The sequence below is a fragment of the Cuculus canorus genome, chromosome 1 (genome assembly GCF_017976375.1).
Source record: "Cuculus canorus isolate bCucCan1 chromosome 1, bCucCan1.pri, whole genome shotgun sequence".
Lineage (NCBI taxonomy): Eukaryota > Metazoa > Chordata > Aves > Cuculiformes > Cuculidae > Cuculus > Cuculus canorus.
Genome location: NC_071401.1, coordinates 141,694,270 through 141,719,935, shown reverse-complemented (window position 1 = coordinate 141,719,935; position 25,666 = coordinate 141,694,270). Strand labels below are relative to the sequence as shown.

General features: G+C 40.1%; 1 protein-coding gene across 18 annotated transcripts in view; it reads right to left on the bottom strand.

Annotated features, from left to right (window-relative positions):
• MICAL3 (microtubule associated monooxygenase, calponin and LIM domain containing 3) overlaps window positions 1–25,666 on the bottom strand; it is a 177,062-nt gene that overhangs the window by 35,544 nt on the left and 115,852 nt on the right. For 13 of the 18 annotated variants that reach the window (XM_054052402.1, XM_054052322.1, XM_054052775.1 and 10 more), the window contains 8 exons: window positions 18,113–18,308; window positions 13,141–13,388; window positions 11,911–12,000; window positions 8,628–8,765; window positions 6,398–6,460; window positions 2,653–2,757; window positions 1,888–2,019; window positions 1,392–1,483 (listed from right to left, as the gene is read on the bottom strand). In XM_054052402.1, the coding sequence (XP_053908377.1) occupies window positions 1,392–1,483; window positions 1,888–2,019; window positions 2,653–2,757; window positions 6,398–6,460; window positions 8,628–8,765; window positions 11,911–12,000; window positions 13,141–13,388; window positions 18,113–18,308 (1,064 nt within the window). The remainder of the gene's footprint in view (window positions 1–1,391; window positions 1,484–1,887; window positions 2,020–2,652; window positions 2,758–6,397; window positions 6,461–8,627; window positions 8,766–11,910; window positions 12,001–13,140; window positions 13,389–18,112; window positions 18,309–25,666) is intronic. The other 5 variants (XM_054053423.1, XM_054053584.1, XM_054052548.1 and 2 more) reach the window with 4 other exon arrangements.

Below are 25,666 nucleotides of genomic sequence, written 5' to 3'. Positions count from 1 at the left end.
TTCCATTTGTGGGCCTATAACGTCACTTAGAATTTCTCATTAGGTATAGTTAATTTTTCTGCCCCATTGCATAAACCATCCTTTGTGGATGACAAGGCAAATGTAATTTTTGGAAGAAAGCCCACTGAACTAACTTCTGGAAATCCATTTCTACGTTTTCCTGCTCTCCCTTTGAATCTCCTACTCTGTATGTTGTCATGGACCTTTATTTCAGATAGATTTGATGCAAGTTTCTCCAGCTGTCATTAATACAGTGCCTTCTGCTGGCTAGCATCTGCTGTAATGTTTTCATAAATCAAGGGGTGCTTTCTTTCTCAAGAGTAAAATAGAGTGTAAGACCCTTATCTCTTAACGGTCTGAGAAGTCTTGGTTTCCGTCCCCTAGATCCAGACTGCCACATCCCTCAGCAGCACATTTTGCTGTTTTACAATTTAACCGTTTGGCATTTGAATCCTCTAACTGAGTTCTGATATTACTCTTTCCAGTGACATCTTTGGCATCAGCTTTCTTTTGAACGAAGACAGTTTGGTTTAACTGACTGTTAGAGCACAAACCTCTCCATCTGTGTGCTTGTATGACACACAATAAACACTCAGGTCTTGAGTACTGCATCTAGGCACTGTTCTAATACAAGCAATAAGTGTGTCCAACAGAATCATTATGTGGTCCTGGAACAAGAACTCCTTAACAGAAAGTGAATGTTGTCAGCAATTGCTGTTGGCAAACATGCCTTATCCCATAATGTGTCCGTTGTAAAAGTAAGGTGGTTAATGACAAAACTCTCTGGGATCAAGTCTAATCTTTTAGCAATCCCTTAAAAACAAACACTTGGCAGGGAAGAATCTGACTTGAAGACTTGAAGTCATGTACTTCCTGCTCTTACACATCAGTAGCTGGAAACAACACGGCATGCTTGCACGCTGACTCCAAGGCTGATGACAGGACAGTACATCATTGCTGTGTCTCACTTCCTTAAGATGAACTATGTTGTTGCTCTGGAATAAATAAGCACTGCTTTGATTACTACTAAGTAATACAACCTGCTTTTGGTACAGAAAAGATAGCCAAAACAGGACAAATGGCAACACCTTACTCTTGGCTCCTCTCATGCATTGAATCTGCACATTGAAATTAAGATGTCCCATATAATTCTTTTTGGGGCTTTGTGACAGGCACTTGTGTGACTGACAGAGCCACTACACTCTGAAGACAGGAAAGAAAGATAGGACATTATTTTTTAAGTCTAAATGAAGTCAGATTTCAAGAAGAACATAAATTACAGAGACAAGAAAGGAGGAAAGCCCACTGCTGTCAGTCCTCCTTAGGTTATCCAACAAACTGTCCTACTGCTACAGGTAGTTAAGTTGGAAACTTTAGACTTCCTTTCTTACCTCTGCTTGTTTTGCTTTGGGACTATCAGCTGGAGACAGAGGAAGAACACTGTCATTAGGTGACTGGATTGGGATGGATGGCTTGCATGGATCTACGGAAAGAAAAAGTGTTTTCAAAAACACATTAAAAAAAATGAGAAAATCAGTGGTCTTATGTTACACACAGCAAACAGTGATAAATTACTTAGCGTTTTACAAATTCTAGATTGGACATCCAGAACACAGACAAAGATTTTTACATGTCCAAAATGGTACAAGCTTTTTAATGTAAAAATTTCTACAAGAAAACGCAGTTAGATGGGTTCTCTTGCTTTAGGAAGCTGTAATTAATGGATTCAGAACATTCTTCTCAAAACGTTAATGGAAGCACAAACTTCACCACTGAACACAGTGAGATGGTTCAAATCCAAGACTGTCTTCTCTTTAACTTAATAAATGTATGGACAATCTCAAATGCAATTACAATAAATTCAAACACTTATGGGAAAGCTATTACCTTCTGTCACACTGCAAGAAGCACCTTCTGTTCCTTCTTCATCTTCTTCATCTTCAGAGACTTTTAGTTCTGGCTCTCCTATGCCAACCTGATGTAAGCGAAACTCCGCTTCTGCATCAGATGGGATGTCATCTGATCAGGGATAGGGTGGGGCAAAAAAACCAAGAGATCTTGGATACAAGTCCATCATGATATCTGTTTCTACTTCAAAAATATGTCATAATCCTTTCTTTCTATTCCTATGGTGCTAATCACGTCCATAACCTGAGCATCTAAATGCTTCACTCCTTTTTTTGTATGCTAATTAGAGTAATTTAATCCATACATGATGGACTACTAGTACAAATAACTACATTAGTAATTGAAGTCATACCTTAGCAGTTTTCTGGAAATTTTTCAATGTTTTCTAGCACACAGAGTTCATTTTACACTAGCAAGGGAAGATTTCTTGTGTAATATTTTGGACTTCTCACAAATTTACTTCTATTTCTGTTATTCAGCAGGATTAGTACTGATTATGGATGCAAGACCAAGTCCTCTACCTAGTAGATCGTGAGAGGACACAAGAAACTCATCCTACAATGCATGGCATTGAGGCTCTTCTGTTTCTTTTTGTTCTTCACTCCTGGCTCCCTCTTGAATATCTGAACTAAACTCTTACAACCCTGAAATTAAGATCAGGTTTAACACCCTCATACAAAATATTTTCTGCCAATACAATTCTGTTCACATAACAGGTTTAAATGACGCACAGTGGTACCCTACCATCATCCAGCTCTGCACCTGTGTCTCCCTCTTCACCTGCCTGCCCTTCTGTGTCTGCAGGCTCTGTGCCCAGCTCATCTTCCACATCATTATCCTCACATGGAGCTAGAATATATGCAAGTATTGAGAAAACAAAATAAGAAAAGCCAAATTACACAGTGAAAAATTTCTAGATTGAACTGTACCAACAGTTTATAGCTGAGATATTTATTAATTACTGCCAAAACGAAGAAATCCTGAAATGTGTCAGCTGAAAAGACATCTATAGTGAAACGATACTCCAAGAAATCAAGGAATCTATGACCTCCGGGAAACTCCAAGGCATTTACAGTGAAAGCATCCAGGGCATTTCTAAGCAAGAGGTTTTGTGAAAAATTTAACAAGAAAGGGACTGGGAGGACATTAAACCTGAATAAAGTTTACTGTTCTTCCAAGATTATTTTTTTCTTTACCACACTAGAACAGTTACCAGCATTTTATAGCATAAGCGTATTAGGTGAAACCCAAAATCTCATAGTGTACCACAAATGTTCATCTTGAAACTGAAACAGGCTTTTAAGGGTGTAAGTCAGAGATGGAGTCTAGCTCTGGGATTGATCATTATTACATTTGGAAACTGTTTAACTCTGTGCAGCTACTGTAGTCTTTGATAAAAGGGTCTAAGAGACTTGATATGCTGTACAAACACCTAAGATATATTAATTGAGATATTTTTAAGTAAATAAAAAGGATATATTCAAAACTTTCTTTTCTGTTACAGATTATAATTTGATTTGCTGGGTCAAAATAAAGAAAAGATTCTTCAATCTCTAATTCGGAAAAGAGCATTTGACAGTACTACTTCTGACATGATTTAATTATAGGACCAGAGACAAGATCAAAATGAGGAGTCTACATTTCATTACTGAACAAGACTTTTAAAAAAAATCTAAGCCTTATGGACACCTTGTCTCATATCTCTGGTGCTACGGATTATTTGCTTAATTATTTTTGTTCAGTATTTTCATAAATATAAAAAAGAAGCAAGCACTTCCAAGTTTTTTTTTCCACAGTAGAGTCAAGTCAACTACATGTTTAGATTTGTGCAGCAATTTAACATCAACTCATGTTCAACAATGTGCAGACATTTAACTCTGTTGTACATCCTATTGCAAATGCATACACAGTCAGCGCGTATTATTATGCATAACATTTGCTAATTACACATATAGGATATGGTCCTATATAACAAAAATGACAGATATAACCTTCCTCATTGCACCTACACCAGTAAACAAGGCAGTGCCAGTCTCTGGAGCTAAACACACACGGTGCCACACTGTCATCTTTAGGAGGGCTCCTGGTATGCCTCCAGCAATCGGTTCCTATGGTAGGGCTAGAGGCTGTTTCCAACAGGCAGCCTGGATGCAGGCTCCTTATTCTGGATGGCAAAAAAGTTTAGCCATATGGGAGAGAATTATGCTGTGTCAGCTTTCTCCTGAGTCAGGGAGCAGGCCCTGATCCTTTTGTTTACAAGGGACAATGTGGCTTTTGGAAACATTTATATGCTAGCATTGCTAATTAAGATAATCTTAAGAACAAACCAACATCTCTTAAAAATGAGGTCTTGCAGCCTCTCCTCTTTCTTTAATACAGGGTTTAGCTTATTTCTCAAAAACAGCCTCCAGTGGGTGGTTTGTTTTCCTTCAACCTGGGAATTTCTTCTTCCATGCTCTTCCGCTCCGTAACATGAAGACAAACAAACATATGGGATAGTTTTATTTTGTGTCAATTACTGTGAAAAGGTAGCTACACTTATGTGTGATAAAGCACTAACTATTCATTTATGCCAGAGGCTTATAAAATCCAGAATCTTACAGATGTCAAATGTAGGAGACTGTGTCATATCCCCAACATAAGAAGGATACGGAACTGTGGGAACAGGTCTGAAGAAGGATCACAAAGATGGTCAGAGGGCTGGAGCACCTCTGCCATGAGGACAGGCTGAGAGAGTTGGGGTTGTTCAGCTTAGAGAGGAGAAGGCTCTGGGGAGACCTTATAGTGAACTTCCAGTACCTGAAGGGGCTACAGGAAAGCTGGGGAGGGACTTTTTACAAGGGCTTCTAGTGATAGGATAAAGTAGAATGGCTTCAAATTGGAAGGGGGAAGATTTAGGTTAGACATTAGGAAGAATTTTTTTACTGTGAGGGTGGTGAAGCACTGGCACAGGCTGCCCAGGGAAGTTGTGGATTCCCGTTGCCTGGAAATGTTCAAGGCCAGGTTGGATGGGGCCTTCAGCAGCCTGGTCAGGTGTCCCTGTCCACAGCAGGGAGGTTGGGACTGGATGATCTTTAAGGTCCCTTCCAACCCAAATCATTCTATGGTTCTATGATTCAGTAAAGGCTGGACAGCCCACAGGGGCATTTATAAATCTACTGAACAAAACCAAACGTTTTCCCAGTCTGACTGTTGCTTCAGCATGCAGTAGCTTATGGTGTTTCGGAAATAATGCCATGGGATGGTTTTATGGTAGGAGCATATGTGAGTAATCTTAATCAAAACTTGCAAAACCTGTAACTAATGTTAGGAATCTGGTACCACTATGTACATGTATGTCTTCAGATCCAGAAACCATGAACTGATGTGACACACATAGAGCATTGGAGAGAGATGAGAAAATCAACTCAAATGGGTTGGTAAACAAAAGTCAACAGAACATTACAAATGCATACATGAGTAGCAACTTGGTGCAAGGGTGGATCCCGTTTTGAGGGACAGCTTGCAGGTGGCTGGTTATATTATACATATACTGTGCATATACGTAAACGCCGTTAGGATAAGGAGCAAGAGGCCAAAAGCTGTCACACAATAACTCAGAAGCTACACACCATGGCAGCCGGAAACTGAGATTAGCACTTGGTTCATATCAGCTGGCGGCCGTGAGCAGACTGCATCATGTGCAGACATCTTATAAACACTGCTGCCTCGCCAAAGCAGCAGCAGAAGCGTAGTTTTATAGGCAAGCTAGCTATTCTGATGTGCCAAAGCAACTTGGATCAACTACCTTGCCACCAACTACTGATGCCCCACTGATCCAGATGCCTTCACCACTTTACAAGGTTACTAATTCACTCTAATCTCAGAATCTTCATGGTCATTGGTTTCGTAATAGAGTTTGGAGGATTCCATACAAAAGCAGCTGAGCTCTACCATCCTGCAGCTTTCCTGAGGCTTTCCTAAATAACACAAACCTCCAAGTCAAAGGAAATACAACAGCCATCATTATTCCTAATGACCCCGGCTTCAACCTTATTCTTCTTGCTTGTTTTCTTCACCAGATCACTAGAGTTTGCAGTTGCTACAGAGAACTGCAATTGCTTTAAGCACTCTGTCACTTAATCTTTTGACTGCAAGGAAGCCCCATGTTCTTTTAGTCAAGGAGCAAGGTGAAGAGTAACTGGTCTGGTCTTGAGTTTACAAAGCAAATCGAAGCACTCCACTAGATTCGTCCTTCTACTTTGCTACACTCAAGATAACCTCTCTGCTTCAGAAGAGTTACAACAAACGTCGAGTTCATGCAGGAATGGACTGTCTGAGCAAGGCGTGCATGCACACTCCCCCTTCGTCCCTCCCTCCACATCCAGTCATGCAGTAGCGACAGGGCTGTAAGTTCCAGGGTTAAAGTACCAGCTCAGCTGCTGAAGGCATGGAGGAGAGACGGGCAGGGTTATTGTGCATTGGAATACATAGAACATCACCAAACTACCTCCAGGGACCGTCTCCAGCCACGCCTGTACCGCCTCATGGCGTACGGAGGGAAGGTCGGATGCTGAATTTAAAAAACAATAAATTGTAAGAAATCAAAATTAGACCATCAGTAAGCGTCTAAAACAGAAGAGTAACAAGGGGGAGATTTTCAGTAGCAAATACAGGAAAATAAAACCTATGAGGTGTTACAAAAACGATTCCAGGCTTCAGATTTAAATCAAGATAACATACAAATGTCAGAAGCCTAATCTTCCTTTTGGATCTGTAATGAGGAAACACAAATGGCACAGTGAGAAAAACACCGCATCTGACTAGCGGGTTGCTGCTGCTCTGCTCCACCTGAAACTCGGCAGAGGAAGGAAACTAAGAGATAAGAGAGTTGAGCAACAAGAGAGGGGTGGTCGTAACAGGCAACCCAGAACCTGTGCTGCCTGGGTGCAAATGCAGACAAAGAAGAGTGCCCAAAGCAGAACGAAAGGCTATCCCAGGCTTTCACATCAAATCCTATCTCTGCCACTACAGATGGGCTCTCCAGACAGGCTGTATCACAGAATACAGCTCAGCCAGAACAAAAATTGCCAGCTGAACTCAGGCGGAAAACTTAGAGCGTACCCACAAGTATTTACTGGTGACAGCCCTTTAAAAAAAAGAAAACCAAACTGCTGATAGGCCTGCACTCACCTGTATTGGACAACAGACGTAATTAAATCTACTGATCAGGATTGTCCTATTTTGCCCCAGTTTTAGGGGAAGGAAAGAAAATACTAGAAAATACTAATACTTTCTTAATAGAAAGAAAGTTGGAAGACCAGAAAAACAATTTTGGAAGGATCATATTTTGCTGGCAGCTGTGCCAATACAATATGGAAAAGTAGGAATCATAAAATACAAATTTGAAGGAAAATTTGGAAACTATAGTGACACAGACCCTCCTGCAGAAGATAAGGAACCTCAAATGTAGTGAGCTTAAGATACTGTGTTAACATATTTTACTCAGCGTTTTTAAACATTACAGAACTACGCTACTAATATTGAGTGCTACAGACAGTTGAACACAGCCTGTTTCTGTGGTTGCAGTGGGAGGGAAATACCCATCTCATTCATAGGGAACAGATTTCACACCAAAAAACCCCAGTGCATTCATTCTACAAACTGCTATTATAAGCACAGCCAAACAGATCCGGAACTGTGTATCAAGTTGGATCAGGATTAAAAAGAAATCCCAAACATCTAGAATTATGAAAAGATAATTACCTGCAATGGAATATGATCAGACAACATTAGGTAAAGCCCTAGGCATTGTAATAGAGATCAGTCATTAACGTAATTTCACATTTCCTGTAAAAGACACCCCTTCCCTAACAACTTTTACTCCCTCTACAATTCTGGCTCAATGGTTACAGACGCTGAGAGAAGACCATTACTCATCAACTGCATGATTAACTTTCATTAAGTCTAGGCTTTTGCATAGGTACAAGAACTCATGACATACTTGCCTTAAGGCATGTTTTAACATAGACTAGAATAAGGTCGGGGACTGCTGGAAGGCACTTACAGGAGAACTACAGTACTGGCACTTTCACCCTCCAAAGTTTTCCTTTAAGTAACTAGCAAATCACAAAGATCACACTTCACCTTAAAAAAACAGATACACTGTCAAATCCTAAACGCAGGGAATCAAACCCACCACAGGTCAGATTTGCAAGCCCTTTGAACTCATATAATTCCCTACTAATACTAGATGCAGTTACACATTATGAAAAGCGGCATCAGAGAAATATGCTCAACACAGAAGCTGACCCTGTTCAGTCTTTGCTGTAGTAGCTACACAACGTAACACTTCAGCTTCCTCTGAAGAGGCGCAGAGTTCCCATCATGACAAAAAGCACATGACAGCTTCTATTACTATCCCCAAAGTCAGTCAGCGAGGGCTGACTGCCAGTGCTACCAATTCATGTATGTAGTGAGGAAAAATGCTACGGAGTCAAAGCAGGCAGACAAACAGGGCAGAAGAAGTCACACCACCATGGAGCTGAGAAAGCAGTCATTTTAAGTAGGCACTGACCTCAAAAGCAGAATGTTTAATCAAGTGTAATTTGAAAGCAGTTTCTTTCAATTACTGCTGCCCTCTGCTGAAGTACATTGCTCTTGAAGGTGCAGGAGCAACAGAGTTAAACAGCCGCAACGGTGATCCAGGAATTGTCAGTATGGGGCTTGGGGGAGATTACCTCTGGAGGTGGAGGATTTTGAGGTTGGGACCATTTTTTCCTCCTCCTCTTTTTCACGGATGTGTGTCCAGTGCACATCTGCGAGGATCTCCAGCGGATCCACCGGATTTACAATCTGCTGCAGTCTAAGGTTTCCAGCTAGCAGGAGGAGGGCATGGCATACCAGGTTGTAGGCAGGGTGTATGAAGGACAGGGAGAAAAAGATGGGAGAACAGTGGAAAGGAAAGGTAACACATCATAGGAAAGGAAAAAAAAAGAAAAGAAGAAAATATTACTGGCTAAGATTAGTTTGCAAGACAGACAGAAAAAGCTCAGCATTGTGTAAACACACATACACCAATACAGCACTCCTCATACATCCCATCAAAGCTGTATAATGCCATTCCAAAGGCAGAGATGCTATTAAAAACATAATTGTAGATTATCTCTATTGCAAGCAGCTTTGCTGAAATGAAAGATGTTCTCTGGGTGTCCAACACTATGTGGCAGGTAAATACCAATTCAGCAGAAATTTCCAGCTACTTCAGCCTATTCATTACCATTATTGCCAAAGACACCTTGCTGTTAAAGGTAAGGGACAATCTGCACTGTTGTCTGATGCACCAAAACTAAAGCACTTTCATTCCCTACTATTGGGCGAAGCAGTCTTTTCTATGCTGAGTACAAATTTCTTTGTGATTTCAACTACATGCTGGATCTCAGAATTACATGTGCGTGTGTGTGCACACGCACATGGGCACACACTCACCTTAGTACTTCAGACATTAATTTGTTTACTCCTGCTTTTTTGTACTGACTTGTTCAAAGGACAATTTTTTGTCTGAAGAATAACAGCATTTTCGCTATGAGTTAGCAGCCTCTCCACTTCCCCAGAAGGAACTTCTGTCACACATAAATCAACTTGTTTAAAAGAAATTGCACTACTCTTCATATACCTGCCTTCATGAAGCTCAGCTAGTTATAGTGTGTCAAAGGGAACAATGGGCACCTAAAGTAACCAATAAGCAACTTCTTTATCTACTGCAGAATACCCACCTTGAGAGCACCTACCCTAGTGAGTATTATACTCATAGACTCTGTCTCTATTATTTTCTGCTATGGGACTGCAACTCAGGTTTTATTTACCCATAATAAAATAACTCATTCTACTGGGGGCAGGTGTTCAGTGTCTGCAGCAGTGGTCCTGAAAAGCAAATGACTCATCCTGAAAGGAAAATGCCCACTTACTTTATAAAGTAGGAAGTCAATTTTTCACAACAGCTGGATTACCACTGAGTAGGGCAAAACACTGTTTCAGCAGTTTACAACCTCAAAAAGCAGTTAAGATTTTCATATGGTGCACTAGCATTCGAAGGAAACAAGAAACATTAGCAGCATTTAGAAGTTGTACTTGTTATTTCCTGGTGTCTCATTTTAACAAAGTTCCTCTCTTCCAGCTGTGTTTTCCCCAGACATGACAAAAGTCTTTGGGACTTCCATTTCAGGAATGGTTATGTGCAAGATTTGGCAATAAAACTCCAGAAGAAACATGCAGAAGGAACTGCAGGAAGAAAAGGTTCGCCAGTTGGTTATTAAAGGGGAAGAGAGTTCAAATGCACAAACTCAATTCACAATTTATCCAAGTATTTAGCAGTTTTATGTCCCTCTTCCCTCATCAGAGAGTCTTTTCAATCAATTGGTACAACTGCATGGTCTACCAGAGCTACTGGACATCCTGCTGGGATAGGAACCAGGGCTTTTCTCACTCCATACGAAAGCATTTGCATGCAGGTCCCAAGATGAGTAGAGTTAGCATTTGCATCACCACACAAAATATTGTGTTAAAAGATTTAGATTTGCCAGCAATAGCTGAGAAGTATATAGTCACTCCGCAAGGCTCGGAAAGAGCAGGTCCCACGTGATCTCCATGTTTTAAAATGGATTTCTCTGGGTTTTAGACCAGTGTAACCCACCCACCCCCCCCTTCAGTTACTCCCCAAGCCTCCAAGACAGAGGCCTAGGCTTCTTCTGATTAGGATATGGGTCCTTCTTGACATTTCCAGTAAATAAATCACAGCATAGCTGGCCATGAAGGACTGCTGCTTGGCTACCAGGCAAACCTAACTTCTCCTTGACGTCTAAATACTTGAGAATTTCAAATTACATCTGGCACAGCTTTCCCTCACGGCTGCCTGCTAAGCTTTGCAGGAAGCTGGACATTAATTGCTCTTACATTTGGAAAGGTAGCTTCCCCTCCAGTTCCCCTAAACCATCAACCGGCACTTTCTAAGCAGCGAGCAGTCTCAATGTTTAACTTAAACGGAATGAGAATCCACTCACAAACCCAGCTCCTTAGGAGCCAGGTCTACAGCACACTAGCAGCTGCAACAGCGGGAACTTCTTCAGTTATGCTCTTCAGCCATCTTACTAATACTTCTCATTCTTACCATCGGAAATGTTAAGATGGAAAAGAATTATAACACCTCATCCTTTTTTTTAAAAATTAATTTAATTTTAATTAATTTAATTAAAAAAAAAAATAAGTCGGAAGCTCTGCTACAGTTTTTACAACCATAAGATGCAAAATATGCAGTTTGACAACTGCATTTGCCCTCTTACCTGCAGGAAGGCACTTGGATTTTCCTCTTATGTATTCTAATGAATACATACGTGGCTCTAATTAACCGCATTGAGGAAATAAGAGATTAATAAGCTATTAGGACCAAGTGCTTCAGAAAAACCAACCACCAGAAATAAACTGCAAGAGAATGCATCACAGAAAATAATGCAATTGGTTAGTTTGGAATGTCAGATCAATCTTATGGCTGTTATAGAACTGTGTGAATAATCTTGAGGGATCGCTGCAGCATGATTAGCTCCCCCCACAGACTCTTCCCACTGACACACACTCACAAAGGACAACAAAAAATGCACGTTTGCTGATGCAGGCAACCTAACATCAGAGCTTTTGATGCGTCCCATGTGTCTGACATTGCATAGGTGCAATTAGGCTGTGTGTATGGAACAAATCTGGAACTCCTAAACACATGGAGGTTGCTGTTCATGAACATTACAGCAGCAAAATGTCCAGGCTTTCTGGATATTCTGAGGTACTTGGCAGCTTTCTTTTTCCTAAAAACCAGTGGCTCTTGGACCAGATGAAGATAACAGCAGCTACCAAATCAGTTTTTAGGCAGCTGGTAAAGCGATTAAACAAAACACAGAAACTTCTCATGTGGGACCTGCTCTTTAAAACATTCCCCCCTCCTTCGGGGAAATGGAAGTGGAGATGGTATATGGGTACCTTTAAATGTACCCGTGTCCTCTTCATTTGAGAGACGTTGAAGCCAGAGGCCTTGCTGCAGCTCACTCTCCCAAGGGCAATACTCCCCCTCTACAGCAGAGGGAACCACACATCCATACATAACACCAGACACACGTGTACACAAAAGCGATGTGGAGAGAGAGAGAGAGAGAGAGAGAGAAGGAGAGAGAAAGGACAGAATCAGAAAGACAAAGACTGTCTGGAGATCCAGCAACTTCCCATACTCCCAATGTATTCGAAGCGTCTGACAGGAAAACTGCTCAAATGAAATGTCTGTCAGAGTACACCGCAGACTGAACACACAACATGCATGTTACCATACTTTAAAAGCAGTCTTGACTTCCACAGACTTCAGTTATGGAAATACAGCTCTTATGTTGAAAAAGTAGCCAAGCAGTCTGCTGAGCTCATCAGCGAAACTGCCATCAAGACTCAAAAAACGACCTCTGCTTGCATTAGGCAGCCAAAGACCATTGTGAAGGAGCAGCTCTTTAGAGCCTGTCAGTCTTCACAAAAAGGAAATGTGAGTACAAAGACAAAGACAACATCAGTGAGAACGTTGGCATGGGGGTGAAATACTGGAAACACGTCTATTCTTAGCACAAACTTTGCATTTTGATGACTGAGACAAACACAGAGGAAGGAGTCTTTCCCTAAGATTTTCCACAGAAATACCTCAGAGCTAAAATGGGAACCACTTGAATTCCTTAATTTCTGAAAGCCATCTTTTAACTACGGAGAGCTACAAGCAGCTTCTTCTGGGAGGCCCTGATGACATATTAAAAGGCACTACCCCTTAGTGAGGCACTGTGCAAAACTGAAAACACTGCCTCCACAATGCTTCCAGCTCTTGCTGCCAAAGAACAAAGGGGACATTCAAATCCTATTCCCAATAATAATAAAAAACAACAATAAAACAATACAGTGTCACAAAGCTGTGAATTGCACATGTTGGCATAGTGTATGGGAAATATCTTGTGTTTGTACTCTGCTGTAACTGCCCTGGGGGCAAAGGTCTTCTGTATCCAGAATGATCCACTTCAAGCTTTCCTTGACAATAACTCCCTCAAAAATCAAAGCAATAAAGAGGTGAAAAAAAGAAGAAAAGTTTTCCAAGGCAAATCTTTCTCATTCTGCATAGCAAATACTCAACTCAGTTTTCCCTGCTGTCTAGCAGAAAGGAAGGAAGGACAAATCAATCTGTCTAACCTTCACTTGACTCCTCGTCTTCTTCCTCTTCGTCATCTTCTTCCTCCTCTTCCTCCTCATCTTCTTTGTCCCCGATCTCATGATTTTCCTCAGCCTCAATCTCTTCTTCACTCTTTCCCTTCAGGAGGGCATGGATACGCACAGCCTCTTTCCAAGGCACACCACCTAAGTCTGAAGGAGGTTGCTGAGGCAGCAGTAGTTCATCATCTTCTTCCTCATCTTCTTCCTCCATCTCAGACTCTGAACTACTGAAAGGGTTTAGAAAAAAAGATAAAGAAATAACTTGTTAATGTTTCCTAGGTCAGTCTTAGACGACTGACAAGTTGTTTTCAGACATATAAGACCAAAATGTACAATGGAAACAATACTACTAATTTTCTGATTTCAACATTTTATAGGCATTTAGTGACAGCACCATGTGGGCTGCCTTATGGTCCTTGCTCTGCTTCTTTTAGAGAAGGTGAGGCAGCAGATAAGTGCCTGCGAAGCTAAATCCAAATATTTGTGTAGCATTCATTGTTACAGTTCATGACAGCTGAATACAGCAGAAAGAAACTACTTTCTTCATATCACATTGTTTTGGATAAACCCGTGTGCAATTCTTAGCAGTGTCAGAATGCAGAAGGTCATGTCTTTCCATTATGGCACCTACCGCTCGCATGCTGGATAGCCAAGATGTTTTTGGCACTTGCTGGAGTAAAGCACGGAAGGCTTTGGGAGTAGAAAGAATACACAACACAACTATCAGGCAAAAAGGAGGCAGCATGTGAGCTAGGGAGAGATGGAGAAAAAAATACCCACGTCCTTGCTTTTCTACAGGCAGAACTATAACATGTATCCAATTAAGCACACAGAGTACATAGTGGCAAGGAACTGTAGGAAGCAGTGCAAGGATAATTACAATAATGACATTATTTTCACAGCAAAGCCTAAAACAGGCAAAACAGTATATTATTACTGCTTTTTTAGTCAACATCTCTGTTTGATTCTATAACAACAGTTCCTTAGTAAAAGCAGGAGGGGCAAGAAATGTAACCCCCTATACAATCGCATTTATCTAGCTCACTCTTACGTGCTGGAGTACCTAGAGGTATTGAGGAGAAATGTGGTTGCATTTGTCGCTGGAAAATCAGTGTGAACTATGGCACATATCTGCAAGGTGAACATATCTGCAGGGTGAAAAAGTCCTTCTCTTCTTTTTCCTTAACAGAGCATTCTCATAAGAGAACTGCATTTATTAAAGCAACAGCTGGATGCTTCACCTATAAATCTTAAAAGGCCAAATTCATCTGGATTGAAGGAAAATGAATGCCAACGGTTAAAGTTTGGGTGAATTATCTGAGAACAGTATTCTACTCTGCTGTTTCCTTATGACAGCTGTCACTGCAGTTAGCAGCCTCTGGCAGAAAACAAGAAGGAAATTCAACAAACTGAAAATAATGAAGTTTAAATTTCATGTAGGTCTATAAAACAGAAAATGTACAGTTGTTATAATTCTGTTTCCCATACACAGGTTTTATTACAGTACATGACAAACTGCCAGTTTCCAAAATTAATATATACGGCAGCACTCCTTTTATATTGTAGATAAAAATATCAGGCACAGAACTTCAAATTAGTCTAGCACTACACAAGCATATCTTAGTTACAGAATTTTATTAATTTACTTGTCCAAGAGACTACTTTTGATAGCAAAACTAATACAGAAAATACCACTTTTCATTTTCTAATTGTCAAGTACTTCTGTCCATAGGCTCTTAAATTCTGCTCAGTGTGCTACATACGTATAACATTATTTTGCTAATTACAACCCACTACTTCACAGCATAAACTAAATATTTATTTTTAACAGGTTGTCTGTTTTTCACATGCTAAATACTGAATACAAACACTGTTGTGTGCCATGAACTCGGTGCATATTCCAGGAGACTGAAGCATATTCCAAAGGCTTTACGCATATGTCATCACAGAGATAAAAAGTGATTGTTCCCCTCCTCCCTGATTAAACTTCCCACTCTTTGGTATGGAAACAAACCTGACAGGTGTTCCATGCTGGGGTTTTGTGTGCTGTCAATAAGGTTGCCTGCTGTTGAAACTGTTGCCGTGCCTGCTGAATGGGATGAGCTGCTGCTCTTCAACCAGCTGGCTTATCGCATGTAATACTGATGATATAAATGCTTTACCACATAGCTCACTTTACCTTCTTTGGCTTTTATTTATAACTTGTTTTTTGTTTGACCTTTGAACACTGAGAATGAGAAACTGAAAGATGGCAATGGGATGGCCTGGTATAGTGGGTGTTCCTTTCAGCATGGAAACTCTGTGCTACGGGAATTAATTCAACAGCCGAAACAGCTTTTTTTCTATAAAGCAGAGATCAAAGAAAGTAGGTTGCTTTACAGAATTTGTATAAGCAGTTGAATACCTCATTAAAACGGTGTACCTACATGGAGTTAGTGCTGAGCAGAGGAATCAAAACCTGAACTGTGGAAACCAAGCTCTTCCCTTGCCATACAAACCCAAGCAGCACAAGCTGCCTTGTGATAACCCTTCGAAAGGCCACAGGGCCAAAACTGCAGATAACATACTAGGAATTAATACAAGTTAAAGGGGATGAATAAGGCATCTGAACAGTTTTCTGTTCCTCAAAAGCCATGTAGTCAGGAAGCGTTTGATTGCTTGAATGTTATTTTTTTTCTTGTTGAACCTTAAACAAGATTAACTCTCTTTTGAAAATATATACTTTGAATACTCTTTTCTCTATATTTTCCTCTCCTAATGTGTGTGTGAGGGGAAGCTGTACACCAAAATGTGCAGTGTCTGCTTGGTTCAGAGTTAACACCTCACTGAACCTTGAAGCCCAATCAATTGCTTCGTAAGACACAGAGGGAACAAAAAGTTCCCTATCTCCTCTGCCTGCTCCTAACCCCGTGGTGCTGCACCAAGACAGTGAAGATGATCAAATCAGGGCTTTGGTTTGCTTGTTGCAGGAGTCAAGCTTCTTTTCTTTTATTGCTGAAAAGTGGTTGGACTATTTTCCCTTTTATTTCTGTTCAGTCTTTCTGTGAGATAACCTGTAGTGGGTAGAGCTGAACAGAGGATACAGGATAGCAACATCATCTAGAAAATTCTCTCTCCAGTGTTTGGTCCACACAGCCTTATCAATACTCTCAGCATAGTGCTTGCCATATTTGGAACAAAAATTTTTTCAGGCCAAGCCGACAGAGAATTTGATATATTTTCTCTTTCTTCTCTATCATCGGGTGTGAGTTGCTCACTGAACACTGCTTTTTGCATGCAAAAGTATACAATTCAGTCTATTACAGTTTAATACAGTTACGGGAATGCACGTAATTCAAAGGGAGCTAAATGTAATGTCCTGTGAGAGAAAATAAAACTTGCAGAGTTTCCACAATCCTGCAAAACAGCTCTTGGAGATGATCAACAGCTTCATGCCAAAATGCCAAAACTCTACTTCTTTAAACTAACTCAGAATTCTTCTCCTTTGGTAGTCTGCCATTTACTGAGCATTTACTGTGTCCCTGCTTTACTGAAATCAAGACCAATAATAATGCTTTACATCAGTAAATCTTGGTTTAGAGCTAGAAACATAAAGAACTAAACTCCTCCCAATATTATTAATGCCTCTTTTGCCACAGTTGATACAATTCCTAGGCCTGAGCAGGGAGCTAAAGGAAGGATAAGTGGAGCTAAAGGAAGGATAAGTGAGGTAAATGGAGTTTGCAACCTCCCACAAATAGTCTCGTGATTATTCAACCACAGCAGGAGGTAAGATCTCGAATTAGTAAAATGTCAAAATCGTATCTTCTAAAGTAATGAAAATGTTAAAAAAAATAAACAAAAAGTGTTATTTAGGTTTCAGGGAAAACAGTTGTACAAGATATTTGCAATTGCTGGGCATAGCTACACGTACAAACTCTTTGTCAAGGCTGAGTTCGGGCCATTAAACGTTACTCCTTTCCAGGTGCTGTATCTTCAAACTTATCAGATACATAAACGATGGATTTGGTACTACATACTAATCCTGGAAACATTTTAATTAACATTTTTATTCCTGCATTCTTCACCACACCAATCCAATTTAATTTCACGTATAAATGTAGTAAGGAATTCCTCATACAGCCCTATACCGGTAGGCAATGCATACACAGAATATATTTGTAAAGTCTAAGTCTCAGGAAACCAGTAACAGCATTTTCTAAGTTTATGTTAAGGATACTACTGGATATATTGAATGCTGAAATGGCTACAAAGGAAAGTAGATGATTAGAAACCATATTAAAAGATCCAGATGCTGCAAAAAGTGTGCGATTGACTATACAGTCCACAAACATTCTTCATCAAGTATTTTTTCTCAGTGATCCTTGCAATAGCAGTTTCCAGCAGTTCTACCTACATACATTTGGATCCTGGTGTGCTTGTACATAATTTTGCAGATAAACAGGAATTTGTGAAGGTACAACATAGTTTTCAACAGCCATAACCATTGCCTCAAACCGACATCTTTCAAGCATTGCATCAGCATTCAGTCAGGATTACGTGTGTGTCAAGCTGAATCTTTAAATCGACAGTGTTTTTGAATTGCAATACAAAACATACAGAAAAGAAGTTAACTTTGGAATCCTCTTCCATTTGAATTCATGTTCTGCTTGCTCAAAAGACTCATTTGTCTTTGATACAATCAAAAAAAAGTGAAAAAGTGCCTTCTAACTTAGGACTGAATTGCACGCTATTGTGGTACTACAAGTGTCTTTTAAGAATGGCAGTAAGCTGTTTAGAAGAACAGAAGCTACAAGATAAAGTATCTGTGTACACATGCAGAACATCCGCAGCAACTTTAGAAAGGGCAACCTGATAAATAACATATTAAAGAAGAAAAAAGCTAAGGGAAAAGCAGACCAAAGTCTGTTGAGATGGGTATAAAAAAAGCTTACGGACAATGTGTGCTAACCTGCTGGGCACATCCTCTTCTGTTCCTTTGTCCAACACACTGCTCAGGTTATGCTCTGCTAATGTCTCTTCAGGAACCTCTTCCAGTTCCTCTTCTCGCTGCAATGACAGACGGTAGTTCTCCAGCTCAATCCGCTCAGGCGTGCCACGCAGGCGCTTAGCAAGGCTGGGCTCTTCCAGCCCATTTACATTAGAACCTAAAGAATAAGGTCATGAACAAACAATAAATGCAATGGTCAGACTGTAATCTCTTAAGGAAACTGAGCAATTGGGAGAAAAAGGACATGAGGCAGAGGGAGGTAAATAAAGCAAGAAAATACCTTACGTCATTATCCTGTTCGCCACTACTGGGGAGCCACACTGCAAAAGGGAATCTTAGTGGTTTTGGCTAATAGATGCTAAAAAGAACGTCAAATGTCCTAGCTGAAAGAGGAAAAAGGGACTTTTCATCTGCAAAAACTAGGGTTGCAATGAAGCCTATGCAGCAAGTATTGGCAAAGGCCTGGCCACAGACAGGATACATTCTGTGAGACATAGCAGGAATGCTATGGGGCAATCCTGCTGCACATTAAAATTATTACCATTCAAGGCAGATCTACAGAGTTACGGAGATAGAAAATGTTATTACCTCTTAAGGAAGAGGAATGGAGTGAAGGAAGAAAGGAAAGAATGAAAAACGGCCCACTTGGAGTGAGTTTTCAATTATTTTTTAGACTTGGATTAATTTCCTTTTTAATCAGCATTTGTGATCAAATGAACCACAGGGAAAAAATCTAGGTGAGATGACCAAATACTACAAACCCCAGAAAACTGCAAGGACATGTGAACCAGGCAGCTGGAGAAACGCATACAGGATCTTCATTCACTGTGGCACTCAACAAACAAATTTCTCATCTGCATTCACCCAGCTCTCTGTAAAAGTCTAGTATTTTGTTTTAAATAACGTGCCACCATTTACCTTTATCCAGTCTATTATTTAGAGAGCACAACCTTTCCTAGCTTCTGTTTTGCTTTGCTAATCAAGCCAAGCCTTCCTCTCATGAGATAAGCTCTTCAGTGTGCTGATCACCCCCTAGGTCTCTGCACCTGTCCCAGTTTGGATTAATCTTTCCAGAACCTGCGTGATTAGAATTGAACACAACTTTCCAGAGGCCTTATCATCGTAACATACAGCCTTGGCAGAAATCCCTCATCTGATACAGACTGGGAACACACTTGCCTATTTATATGCCACATAATACTGGTGGCTTTTATTTATTGAGTAATATTCAGATCTTTCTCCTTCTCTGCTTTCACCAGATAAACACCTTGTGGGTAGCCAAAGTTCTCCGCACTTTCTTAGTGCATGATCTGGTACTTTCTACTATTACATTTCTATTTTTAATAGCATAGTCTGCAATATTTTGCAGTTCTTAGTGTATGACATGCCTATCCTCCTCTGCACTGATGAGAATTTGAAATGTTGCTTCAGCAATGAATTTCATTAGCAGATTTTTCTCCCCTTTGTTTGCCATTCATCTTAGTGAAAGTATTACAAAGATCAGTCCCCAGATAATTTTTTTTTGTGAAACTTCACAGCCTTTAAGGGACATTCAACTTCGTTATTTCCTTTTTCAATAAATCTTCTAATCCTTCATTTGAGTCAACTTCTTGGCTACTTGACACTTCATGTACTACTCCCTCATTTTATCCACTTTAAATAATTATTTCCATGTGGCAACCCTCAGGTGCTTTACTGAAGTCCAGACTGTCCAAATGCGTGATATTTCCCTTATGAAGGTTACTTCATAAGTTACTTCATCAATAAATACTGTCAGGATAGTTCAGCATGGTCTTTGGTGAATCCATGCCAAATTTCATACCACTTACCTTCACAAAGTCAAAGGACTTCACTTGCAGAACTTAGCTATTCCTTCAAAGAAGGTGTTTTATCTACTGTTTAGATTCACTGATAATATACTTGTTCAGATCACCTTTTTTCTTTCTTGTTTTCAATTGTTTGTCTGCAGGTCATATTCCTGTCACTCAGTGGTCACATACTGTTACCCTGAATTAGATAGTCAAGGTACATCAGGATAACCTGATTTCATCACGGACCTTTACCACAAAGCTTACAATTTCATTGTACAATGCTTCTACTCTTCTGAGACAAAGACTATTTTGTCAAATTTTATTTCCATTCATTACAGTATAGAAATATTTAAATTTTGTTTCCAGCTTCATTGGTTAACTTCCATTTCCAAATCTTCCTACGGATTGACTTCTTTTGCTCCCATGTTCAATGCCATTGTCCCAACTGAAACTGGAGGCCAAGTATTACTTTGAACGCATGACTATAGGAAAACTGGTTTTATGTCAGCTTCATCTTCACGGTGGACTCACTTCCACTTTCCCTTAACTTGCTTTTACTTACAAGCTTAAGGAATACAGCTGTTTGTCTTTCCTTCCTTTGCAAAGCGTAACCTAGCATAAGCTTTGGCAATGTCTACTTTACCTTCACATTTTTTGAAAGACAGTTTTTGTTTTCTTTCTCCATCCTTCCCAGTTTCTCAGATTATTCCTAACAGCCCCTTTTTCAGGGCAACTACACACTCAGTGCCACCTTAGTCTTTCACACAAAAATACATAGGCCTTGCCATAATTATTGGCATTTATTTCCAACTGCTCTCTAGAAAGATAAAATCTCACAATGACAACTGTGGGGAGTATTTTTCTCTGCTCCTTAGGATTATTAAGCCCTTCTACAATGTGGGCAAGTGGCTGCTGTGCCCTAGCCTGGAACTACAGGACTTTTTTATGGTACAAACCACAGAAACTTGCTCAGGTGGCAGGTGGGAACGTTACCTTGCATTTCCAGGGATACTGTGGTCTCTATCACTTCCTGCTTCTAAGCCTTATGTTAGTATTTTCAAAGTTTAATGGAATAAGACTGCCTTTTGAACTGGGATTCATGTTTCATTTAATTCTCTCTAGATGGTGATACGACCATAGCCAAATCTATTTTTGTGATCTGTGTTACATTCCCCAGCCCTGAGTTCACAGTAACAGGGGAACTGACCTGGAATACTACTCTGCCACTTTTGGCTGACAATGAAAAACCAAAGGATTCTGGGTAATGCCACAACACCACAGCGAGAGAAAACAAAGAAGGAATATACTAAATTACCATAAACTAAAAGTTTTTCTTCTTGTAATTCTTTATACACAACAGAGCCATCAGCCAGGCTCAGCTACTTCAACAGAAATATCATTTCAAAAACTGTTTTTAACTTGTTCTTTTCTGCTGCACACCCCGTCATGGCTGCAAAATCCACAAGGAGAAAAAAAAAGGATGATAAGAACAAAAACTTATTCATCTGACATTATTTCAATCTTTTTGTTTTCTAACAATCTCACGGAGTTTTGTCAGCCTTCTCAAAGTAAAACAAAAAAAGAAAAAATATAAAATCATTCCCATAGAATTAAATTTTTAAAAAAACCAAACTTGGTTCAATGCTGTAATATCGGGTGGGGAAAGAAGACTAGCAGCAATCACAGTAACGTAAAAGAGGACTGAAAAACAAAGCTAACAACTGTTTATATGCATTCCATATGATCTCCTAGGTATGTTATTTGAAATACAAATCACCATCACTCTTCTCATTATTAAGGCTCAGTATAACTGGTACACTGAGAATCAAACCAATTCTATCACAGCACAAGCTTTAAGCAGGAGTAAATGGCTCAATGCAACGATGTTAAAATTGAAGAGATGGAAAATCTGCCTAAACTTTGCTAAAATGCAAAATGATGCCTCCAAGCTAAGATGTCCTGTGAGCTCGACAAGTGCACCTTGCCTCAAAATCTCAAAGGAGGAGGATATTCCCAGCATTTTTTTTTAATTAATTTATATATCCAGACACTTGGAGATGCAGGATTTGACATGACCCTCCACTTCACTTTGCAAAGGAAACAGCTCTGCATCAGAAAACATGATACAGAAACTCAACTGGTTACCAGCTTCAGCAATGAATTTCTAAATCTTTGGTCCATACAGACCACTTGGTCTCCCTGGTCTATTGGTTTTGTTTTCAAAAGGTGCCATGAAGACATATCTGACTTCAAAACCACTGTCCGGCTTGTTACCAAATGTGAAAGAGGAGAAATGGTACTGACAGCTGACTTTCTGCACCAGGCAGCCATCAACTATCAGAAGGAAAAGTGTTACAGCTCAGAAACCTACTTAAGGGATAAAGGAAGTGCGAGATACAGGTACCGTTAACAAGATGATGATCAATTTGCTAACATTATGTTATAACGTTTACAACAATTCATCTGAAGTTACAAAAAGAAACTATAAATAGGGACAAGGACATTTGAAGCTTTCCTACTCTCACTTACTCCTATTTGTTATTTTAATGGGCAAGGTCTAATCCAATGCCGTTCTTGTAGACACCAAAGCCTCAACATGATTTTCTAATGTTCTTCTGGAGAGGAAAGGTGCTTCTCTTGAATCATTATGCTGTATTCCCCAGGCTGTTCTGCAGCTTGCTGGTAGGAGATAGCTGCAGAGTGCACTCATTATTTATTAGCTGACATTCTACCTTGTCAGTGCATCTGGGCTTGCAAAGCCCAAATCTGTAACCAGTCACAAGAGAGAGAAGAGGGGCTGATGAGGCTGTATTTTCCAGAAAAAAAACCCCAACCAAAAACAAGGCTATGTTACTAGCTAAAGAGAGGAGATACCTGAAAGCCAGGAGCAGCTTCTCATACAATCAACGGATCAGTTCAAAGTCCAAAAGCAATAACCAAAATAGGACACATTTTAAAATCTGACTCTTTGGAAGAGCCAGTGGGCCATGAACAGAACATAGATCATCTAAAGGGAACCGTTTCTCCGAACAGGACAGACTGCTTTGCTGTTGCATGAAAGCTGCCAGAGTCCTTTATTTATCTCAGCCTTGACACAGCCTGCCTCCTGTAAAGGTAATTGTATGATCAAAGATAACATTCCTACACTGAACCGCTCCTTGCCTGCATAAATGTGTCCTATTCTGGTAACTCTGGTAATTACTAGAACCTTTAAGATGCTCCTTTTGTGAAAGGATTCAATCTTCATTTCCCCCCTGTACTACCTTGTTCTGTAAAACCTACACAATATTATCTTGAGCTAGATGGAATCACAGAATAATAGAATAGTTGGGTTGTAAGGGACATTTAGAAGTCATCTAGTCCAATCCCTCTCCAATAAGCAGGGACATCTTCAATGAGATCAGGTTGCTCTGAGCCCCATACAGACTGACAATTGAATATTTCCAGGGATGGGGCATCTACCACCTCTCTGGGCAACCTGTTCCAGTGTCTCACCACCTCCACTGTAATTTTTTTTTCCCCTATGTCTAGTCTAAATATATTCTAAAGAACAGAAGTCTAAACCTCTTTTAGTTTAAAACCGTTACCCCACATCCTATGACAACAGGCCCAGGCAAAAAGTTTGCTCCTGTCTCTCTTATAAGGCCCCCTTTAAGTACTGAAAGGCCACACTAAGGTCTCCTCTGACCCTTCTCATCCCCAGGCTGAACAACCCCACTGTCTCAGCCTTCCCTCACAAGAGAGATGTTCCAGCCCTCTGATCATCCTTGTAGCCTCCTCTGAACCCGTTCCAACAGTTCCATATCCTTCTTATGTTGGAGATTCCAGAACTGGACACCATACTCCAGTTGAGGTCTCACAAGAGAGGAATAGAGGGCCAGAATCCCCTCCCTTGCCCTGCTGGCCACGCTTCTTTTGATGCAGCCCAGAATACAGTTGGCCGTCTGGGCTGTAAGCGTACACTGCCAGCTCATTGCCAGGTCATTGGTGGATGACCAGCTTTTCATCCACCCATCTTGACAAGGTTACTCCCTAATATAATACTTGCTGAAAATGCAGGAGAAAACTGGAAATCTGAGAACAATTAATTCTTCCCAAAGGGAAATGACCTGCCTATTTTACCACAATTTACTTTTCATTAATCATGCAGGACCTCTAAACGTCCTCTTCTTAGTCAAATCTATTAAGATTGCAAGCTAAGTTAAATGTCATCTCTTGTGAAGAATGGGTACAGTATTTTGCGCAGGCTCAGCTGTGGCCTTGGGGAGTTACAGAAAGTCAAATAAAGGAGTCTACTGTGAAACACCTGCAAAAGGGGGAATGAATTAATACATTTCTCAGTAATGTCTTCATTCTGGATTTCTCAAATCTTGGGTTGTTAGGATAATGCAAAACACTACCTGTTTGTTTTCACTCCTCTTTTCCAAACTCTTCAATTACTTCTAGCTTCACACAGTTGTTTGAGAACACAAACACCACTTAAAACAACTCCTATGGAAACAGCAGCATATGGCACATGACAAAGTACAGAGATGGAAGAGAGGAACTTTTGTGTACGAGTTTAAAAGTGATTCAGCGAGCTCCGAGTCAGAAATGCTGAAAGTCCTCAGATTCCACTGCCATTCATTTCTAAGAGAGATCTTTCGGGGTAAGGTTCCTGAAGTGTGCTTGCAGTTTAGCAACATTATTGCTGAGGTATATATAAGACGTCAAATGAGAGCCAGCAGCATTTTCAGGCTTCTCATTTTTTCTCTGTGTTTATGTCAGACTGAGTTTAATTTTTTTACCAGAAGTTTCACCCTCTCCCATTCCAATTCTATTAACTGTCTCTTTGTATTCTAGTTCCATCTCTCATCTAAGGGCCACCAAATTATATTTAAGTATTAGCATATCAGAACAAACTTATTTTGGAAACATGTACTTTAGAGGCACCGCAGAAGTCCAGATTAAAAAAACAGCAAGGCAGTCTCACAAGAGATTAGTGGCTGTGCCACCAACAGCATCCAAAATGCTCCAACTCCAACCTCTTCACTCTCAACTTCATTTTAAGTCAAAACACTTTGCAGTAAGAAAGGGATTAAAATACGTCAGATTTTAAGTGTAATGATTACATGGTTTAAATGAGCAGGCTGAGCAACAGCAACTCCTATGAGACACTCACTGTGCTCAGCACTGTGAATGTAAAATAGAAACCTTAGTACGAAGGCTCCTATTTCAGTAAGCTACACATATTGAAACAGTAAGTCAGTTAAGAGCTTTCATCTAAATAACTGCAAATTACTTCTTTTGAGACATAGCCAATCCTTTCCTTCATCCTCTCCCAAATTAGTACCTAGCCACTGTCTAACAACTTTTGTCCTGCATAAAAAGAGATATATAAAGCATGTAGATGACAACTCTAAACTGATCTGCAGAAGCGTGCTAAACGGAATGGACTTTTTAAGAGTTAAGGAGTTAAAAGGTTTTAAACCCAGATTTATTCACCCTTAAGATTTATCTTCTCTTTTAAGAAACATCTCCAGGAAACCACTGGGAAGAACCCAGCAGGTCTGGTGAATTCTTGTCACTGCTTATTCACACAGTCTAACATCACACACTGTAGAACTGCACTCATCCTGGTAGAATTCCCTGATTTTTGATAAGCACATCTGTGGAGCCAAAAGGGGTACTAGAGCACCTGCTCAAATAGAAAAAAGAACACATT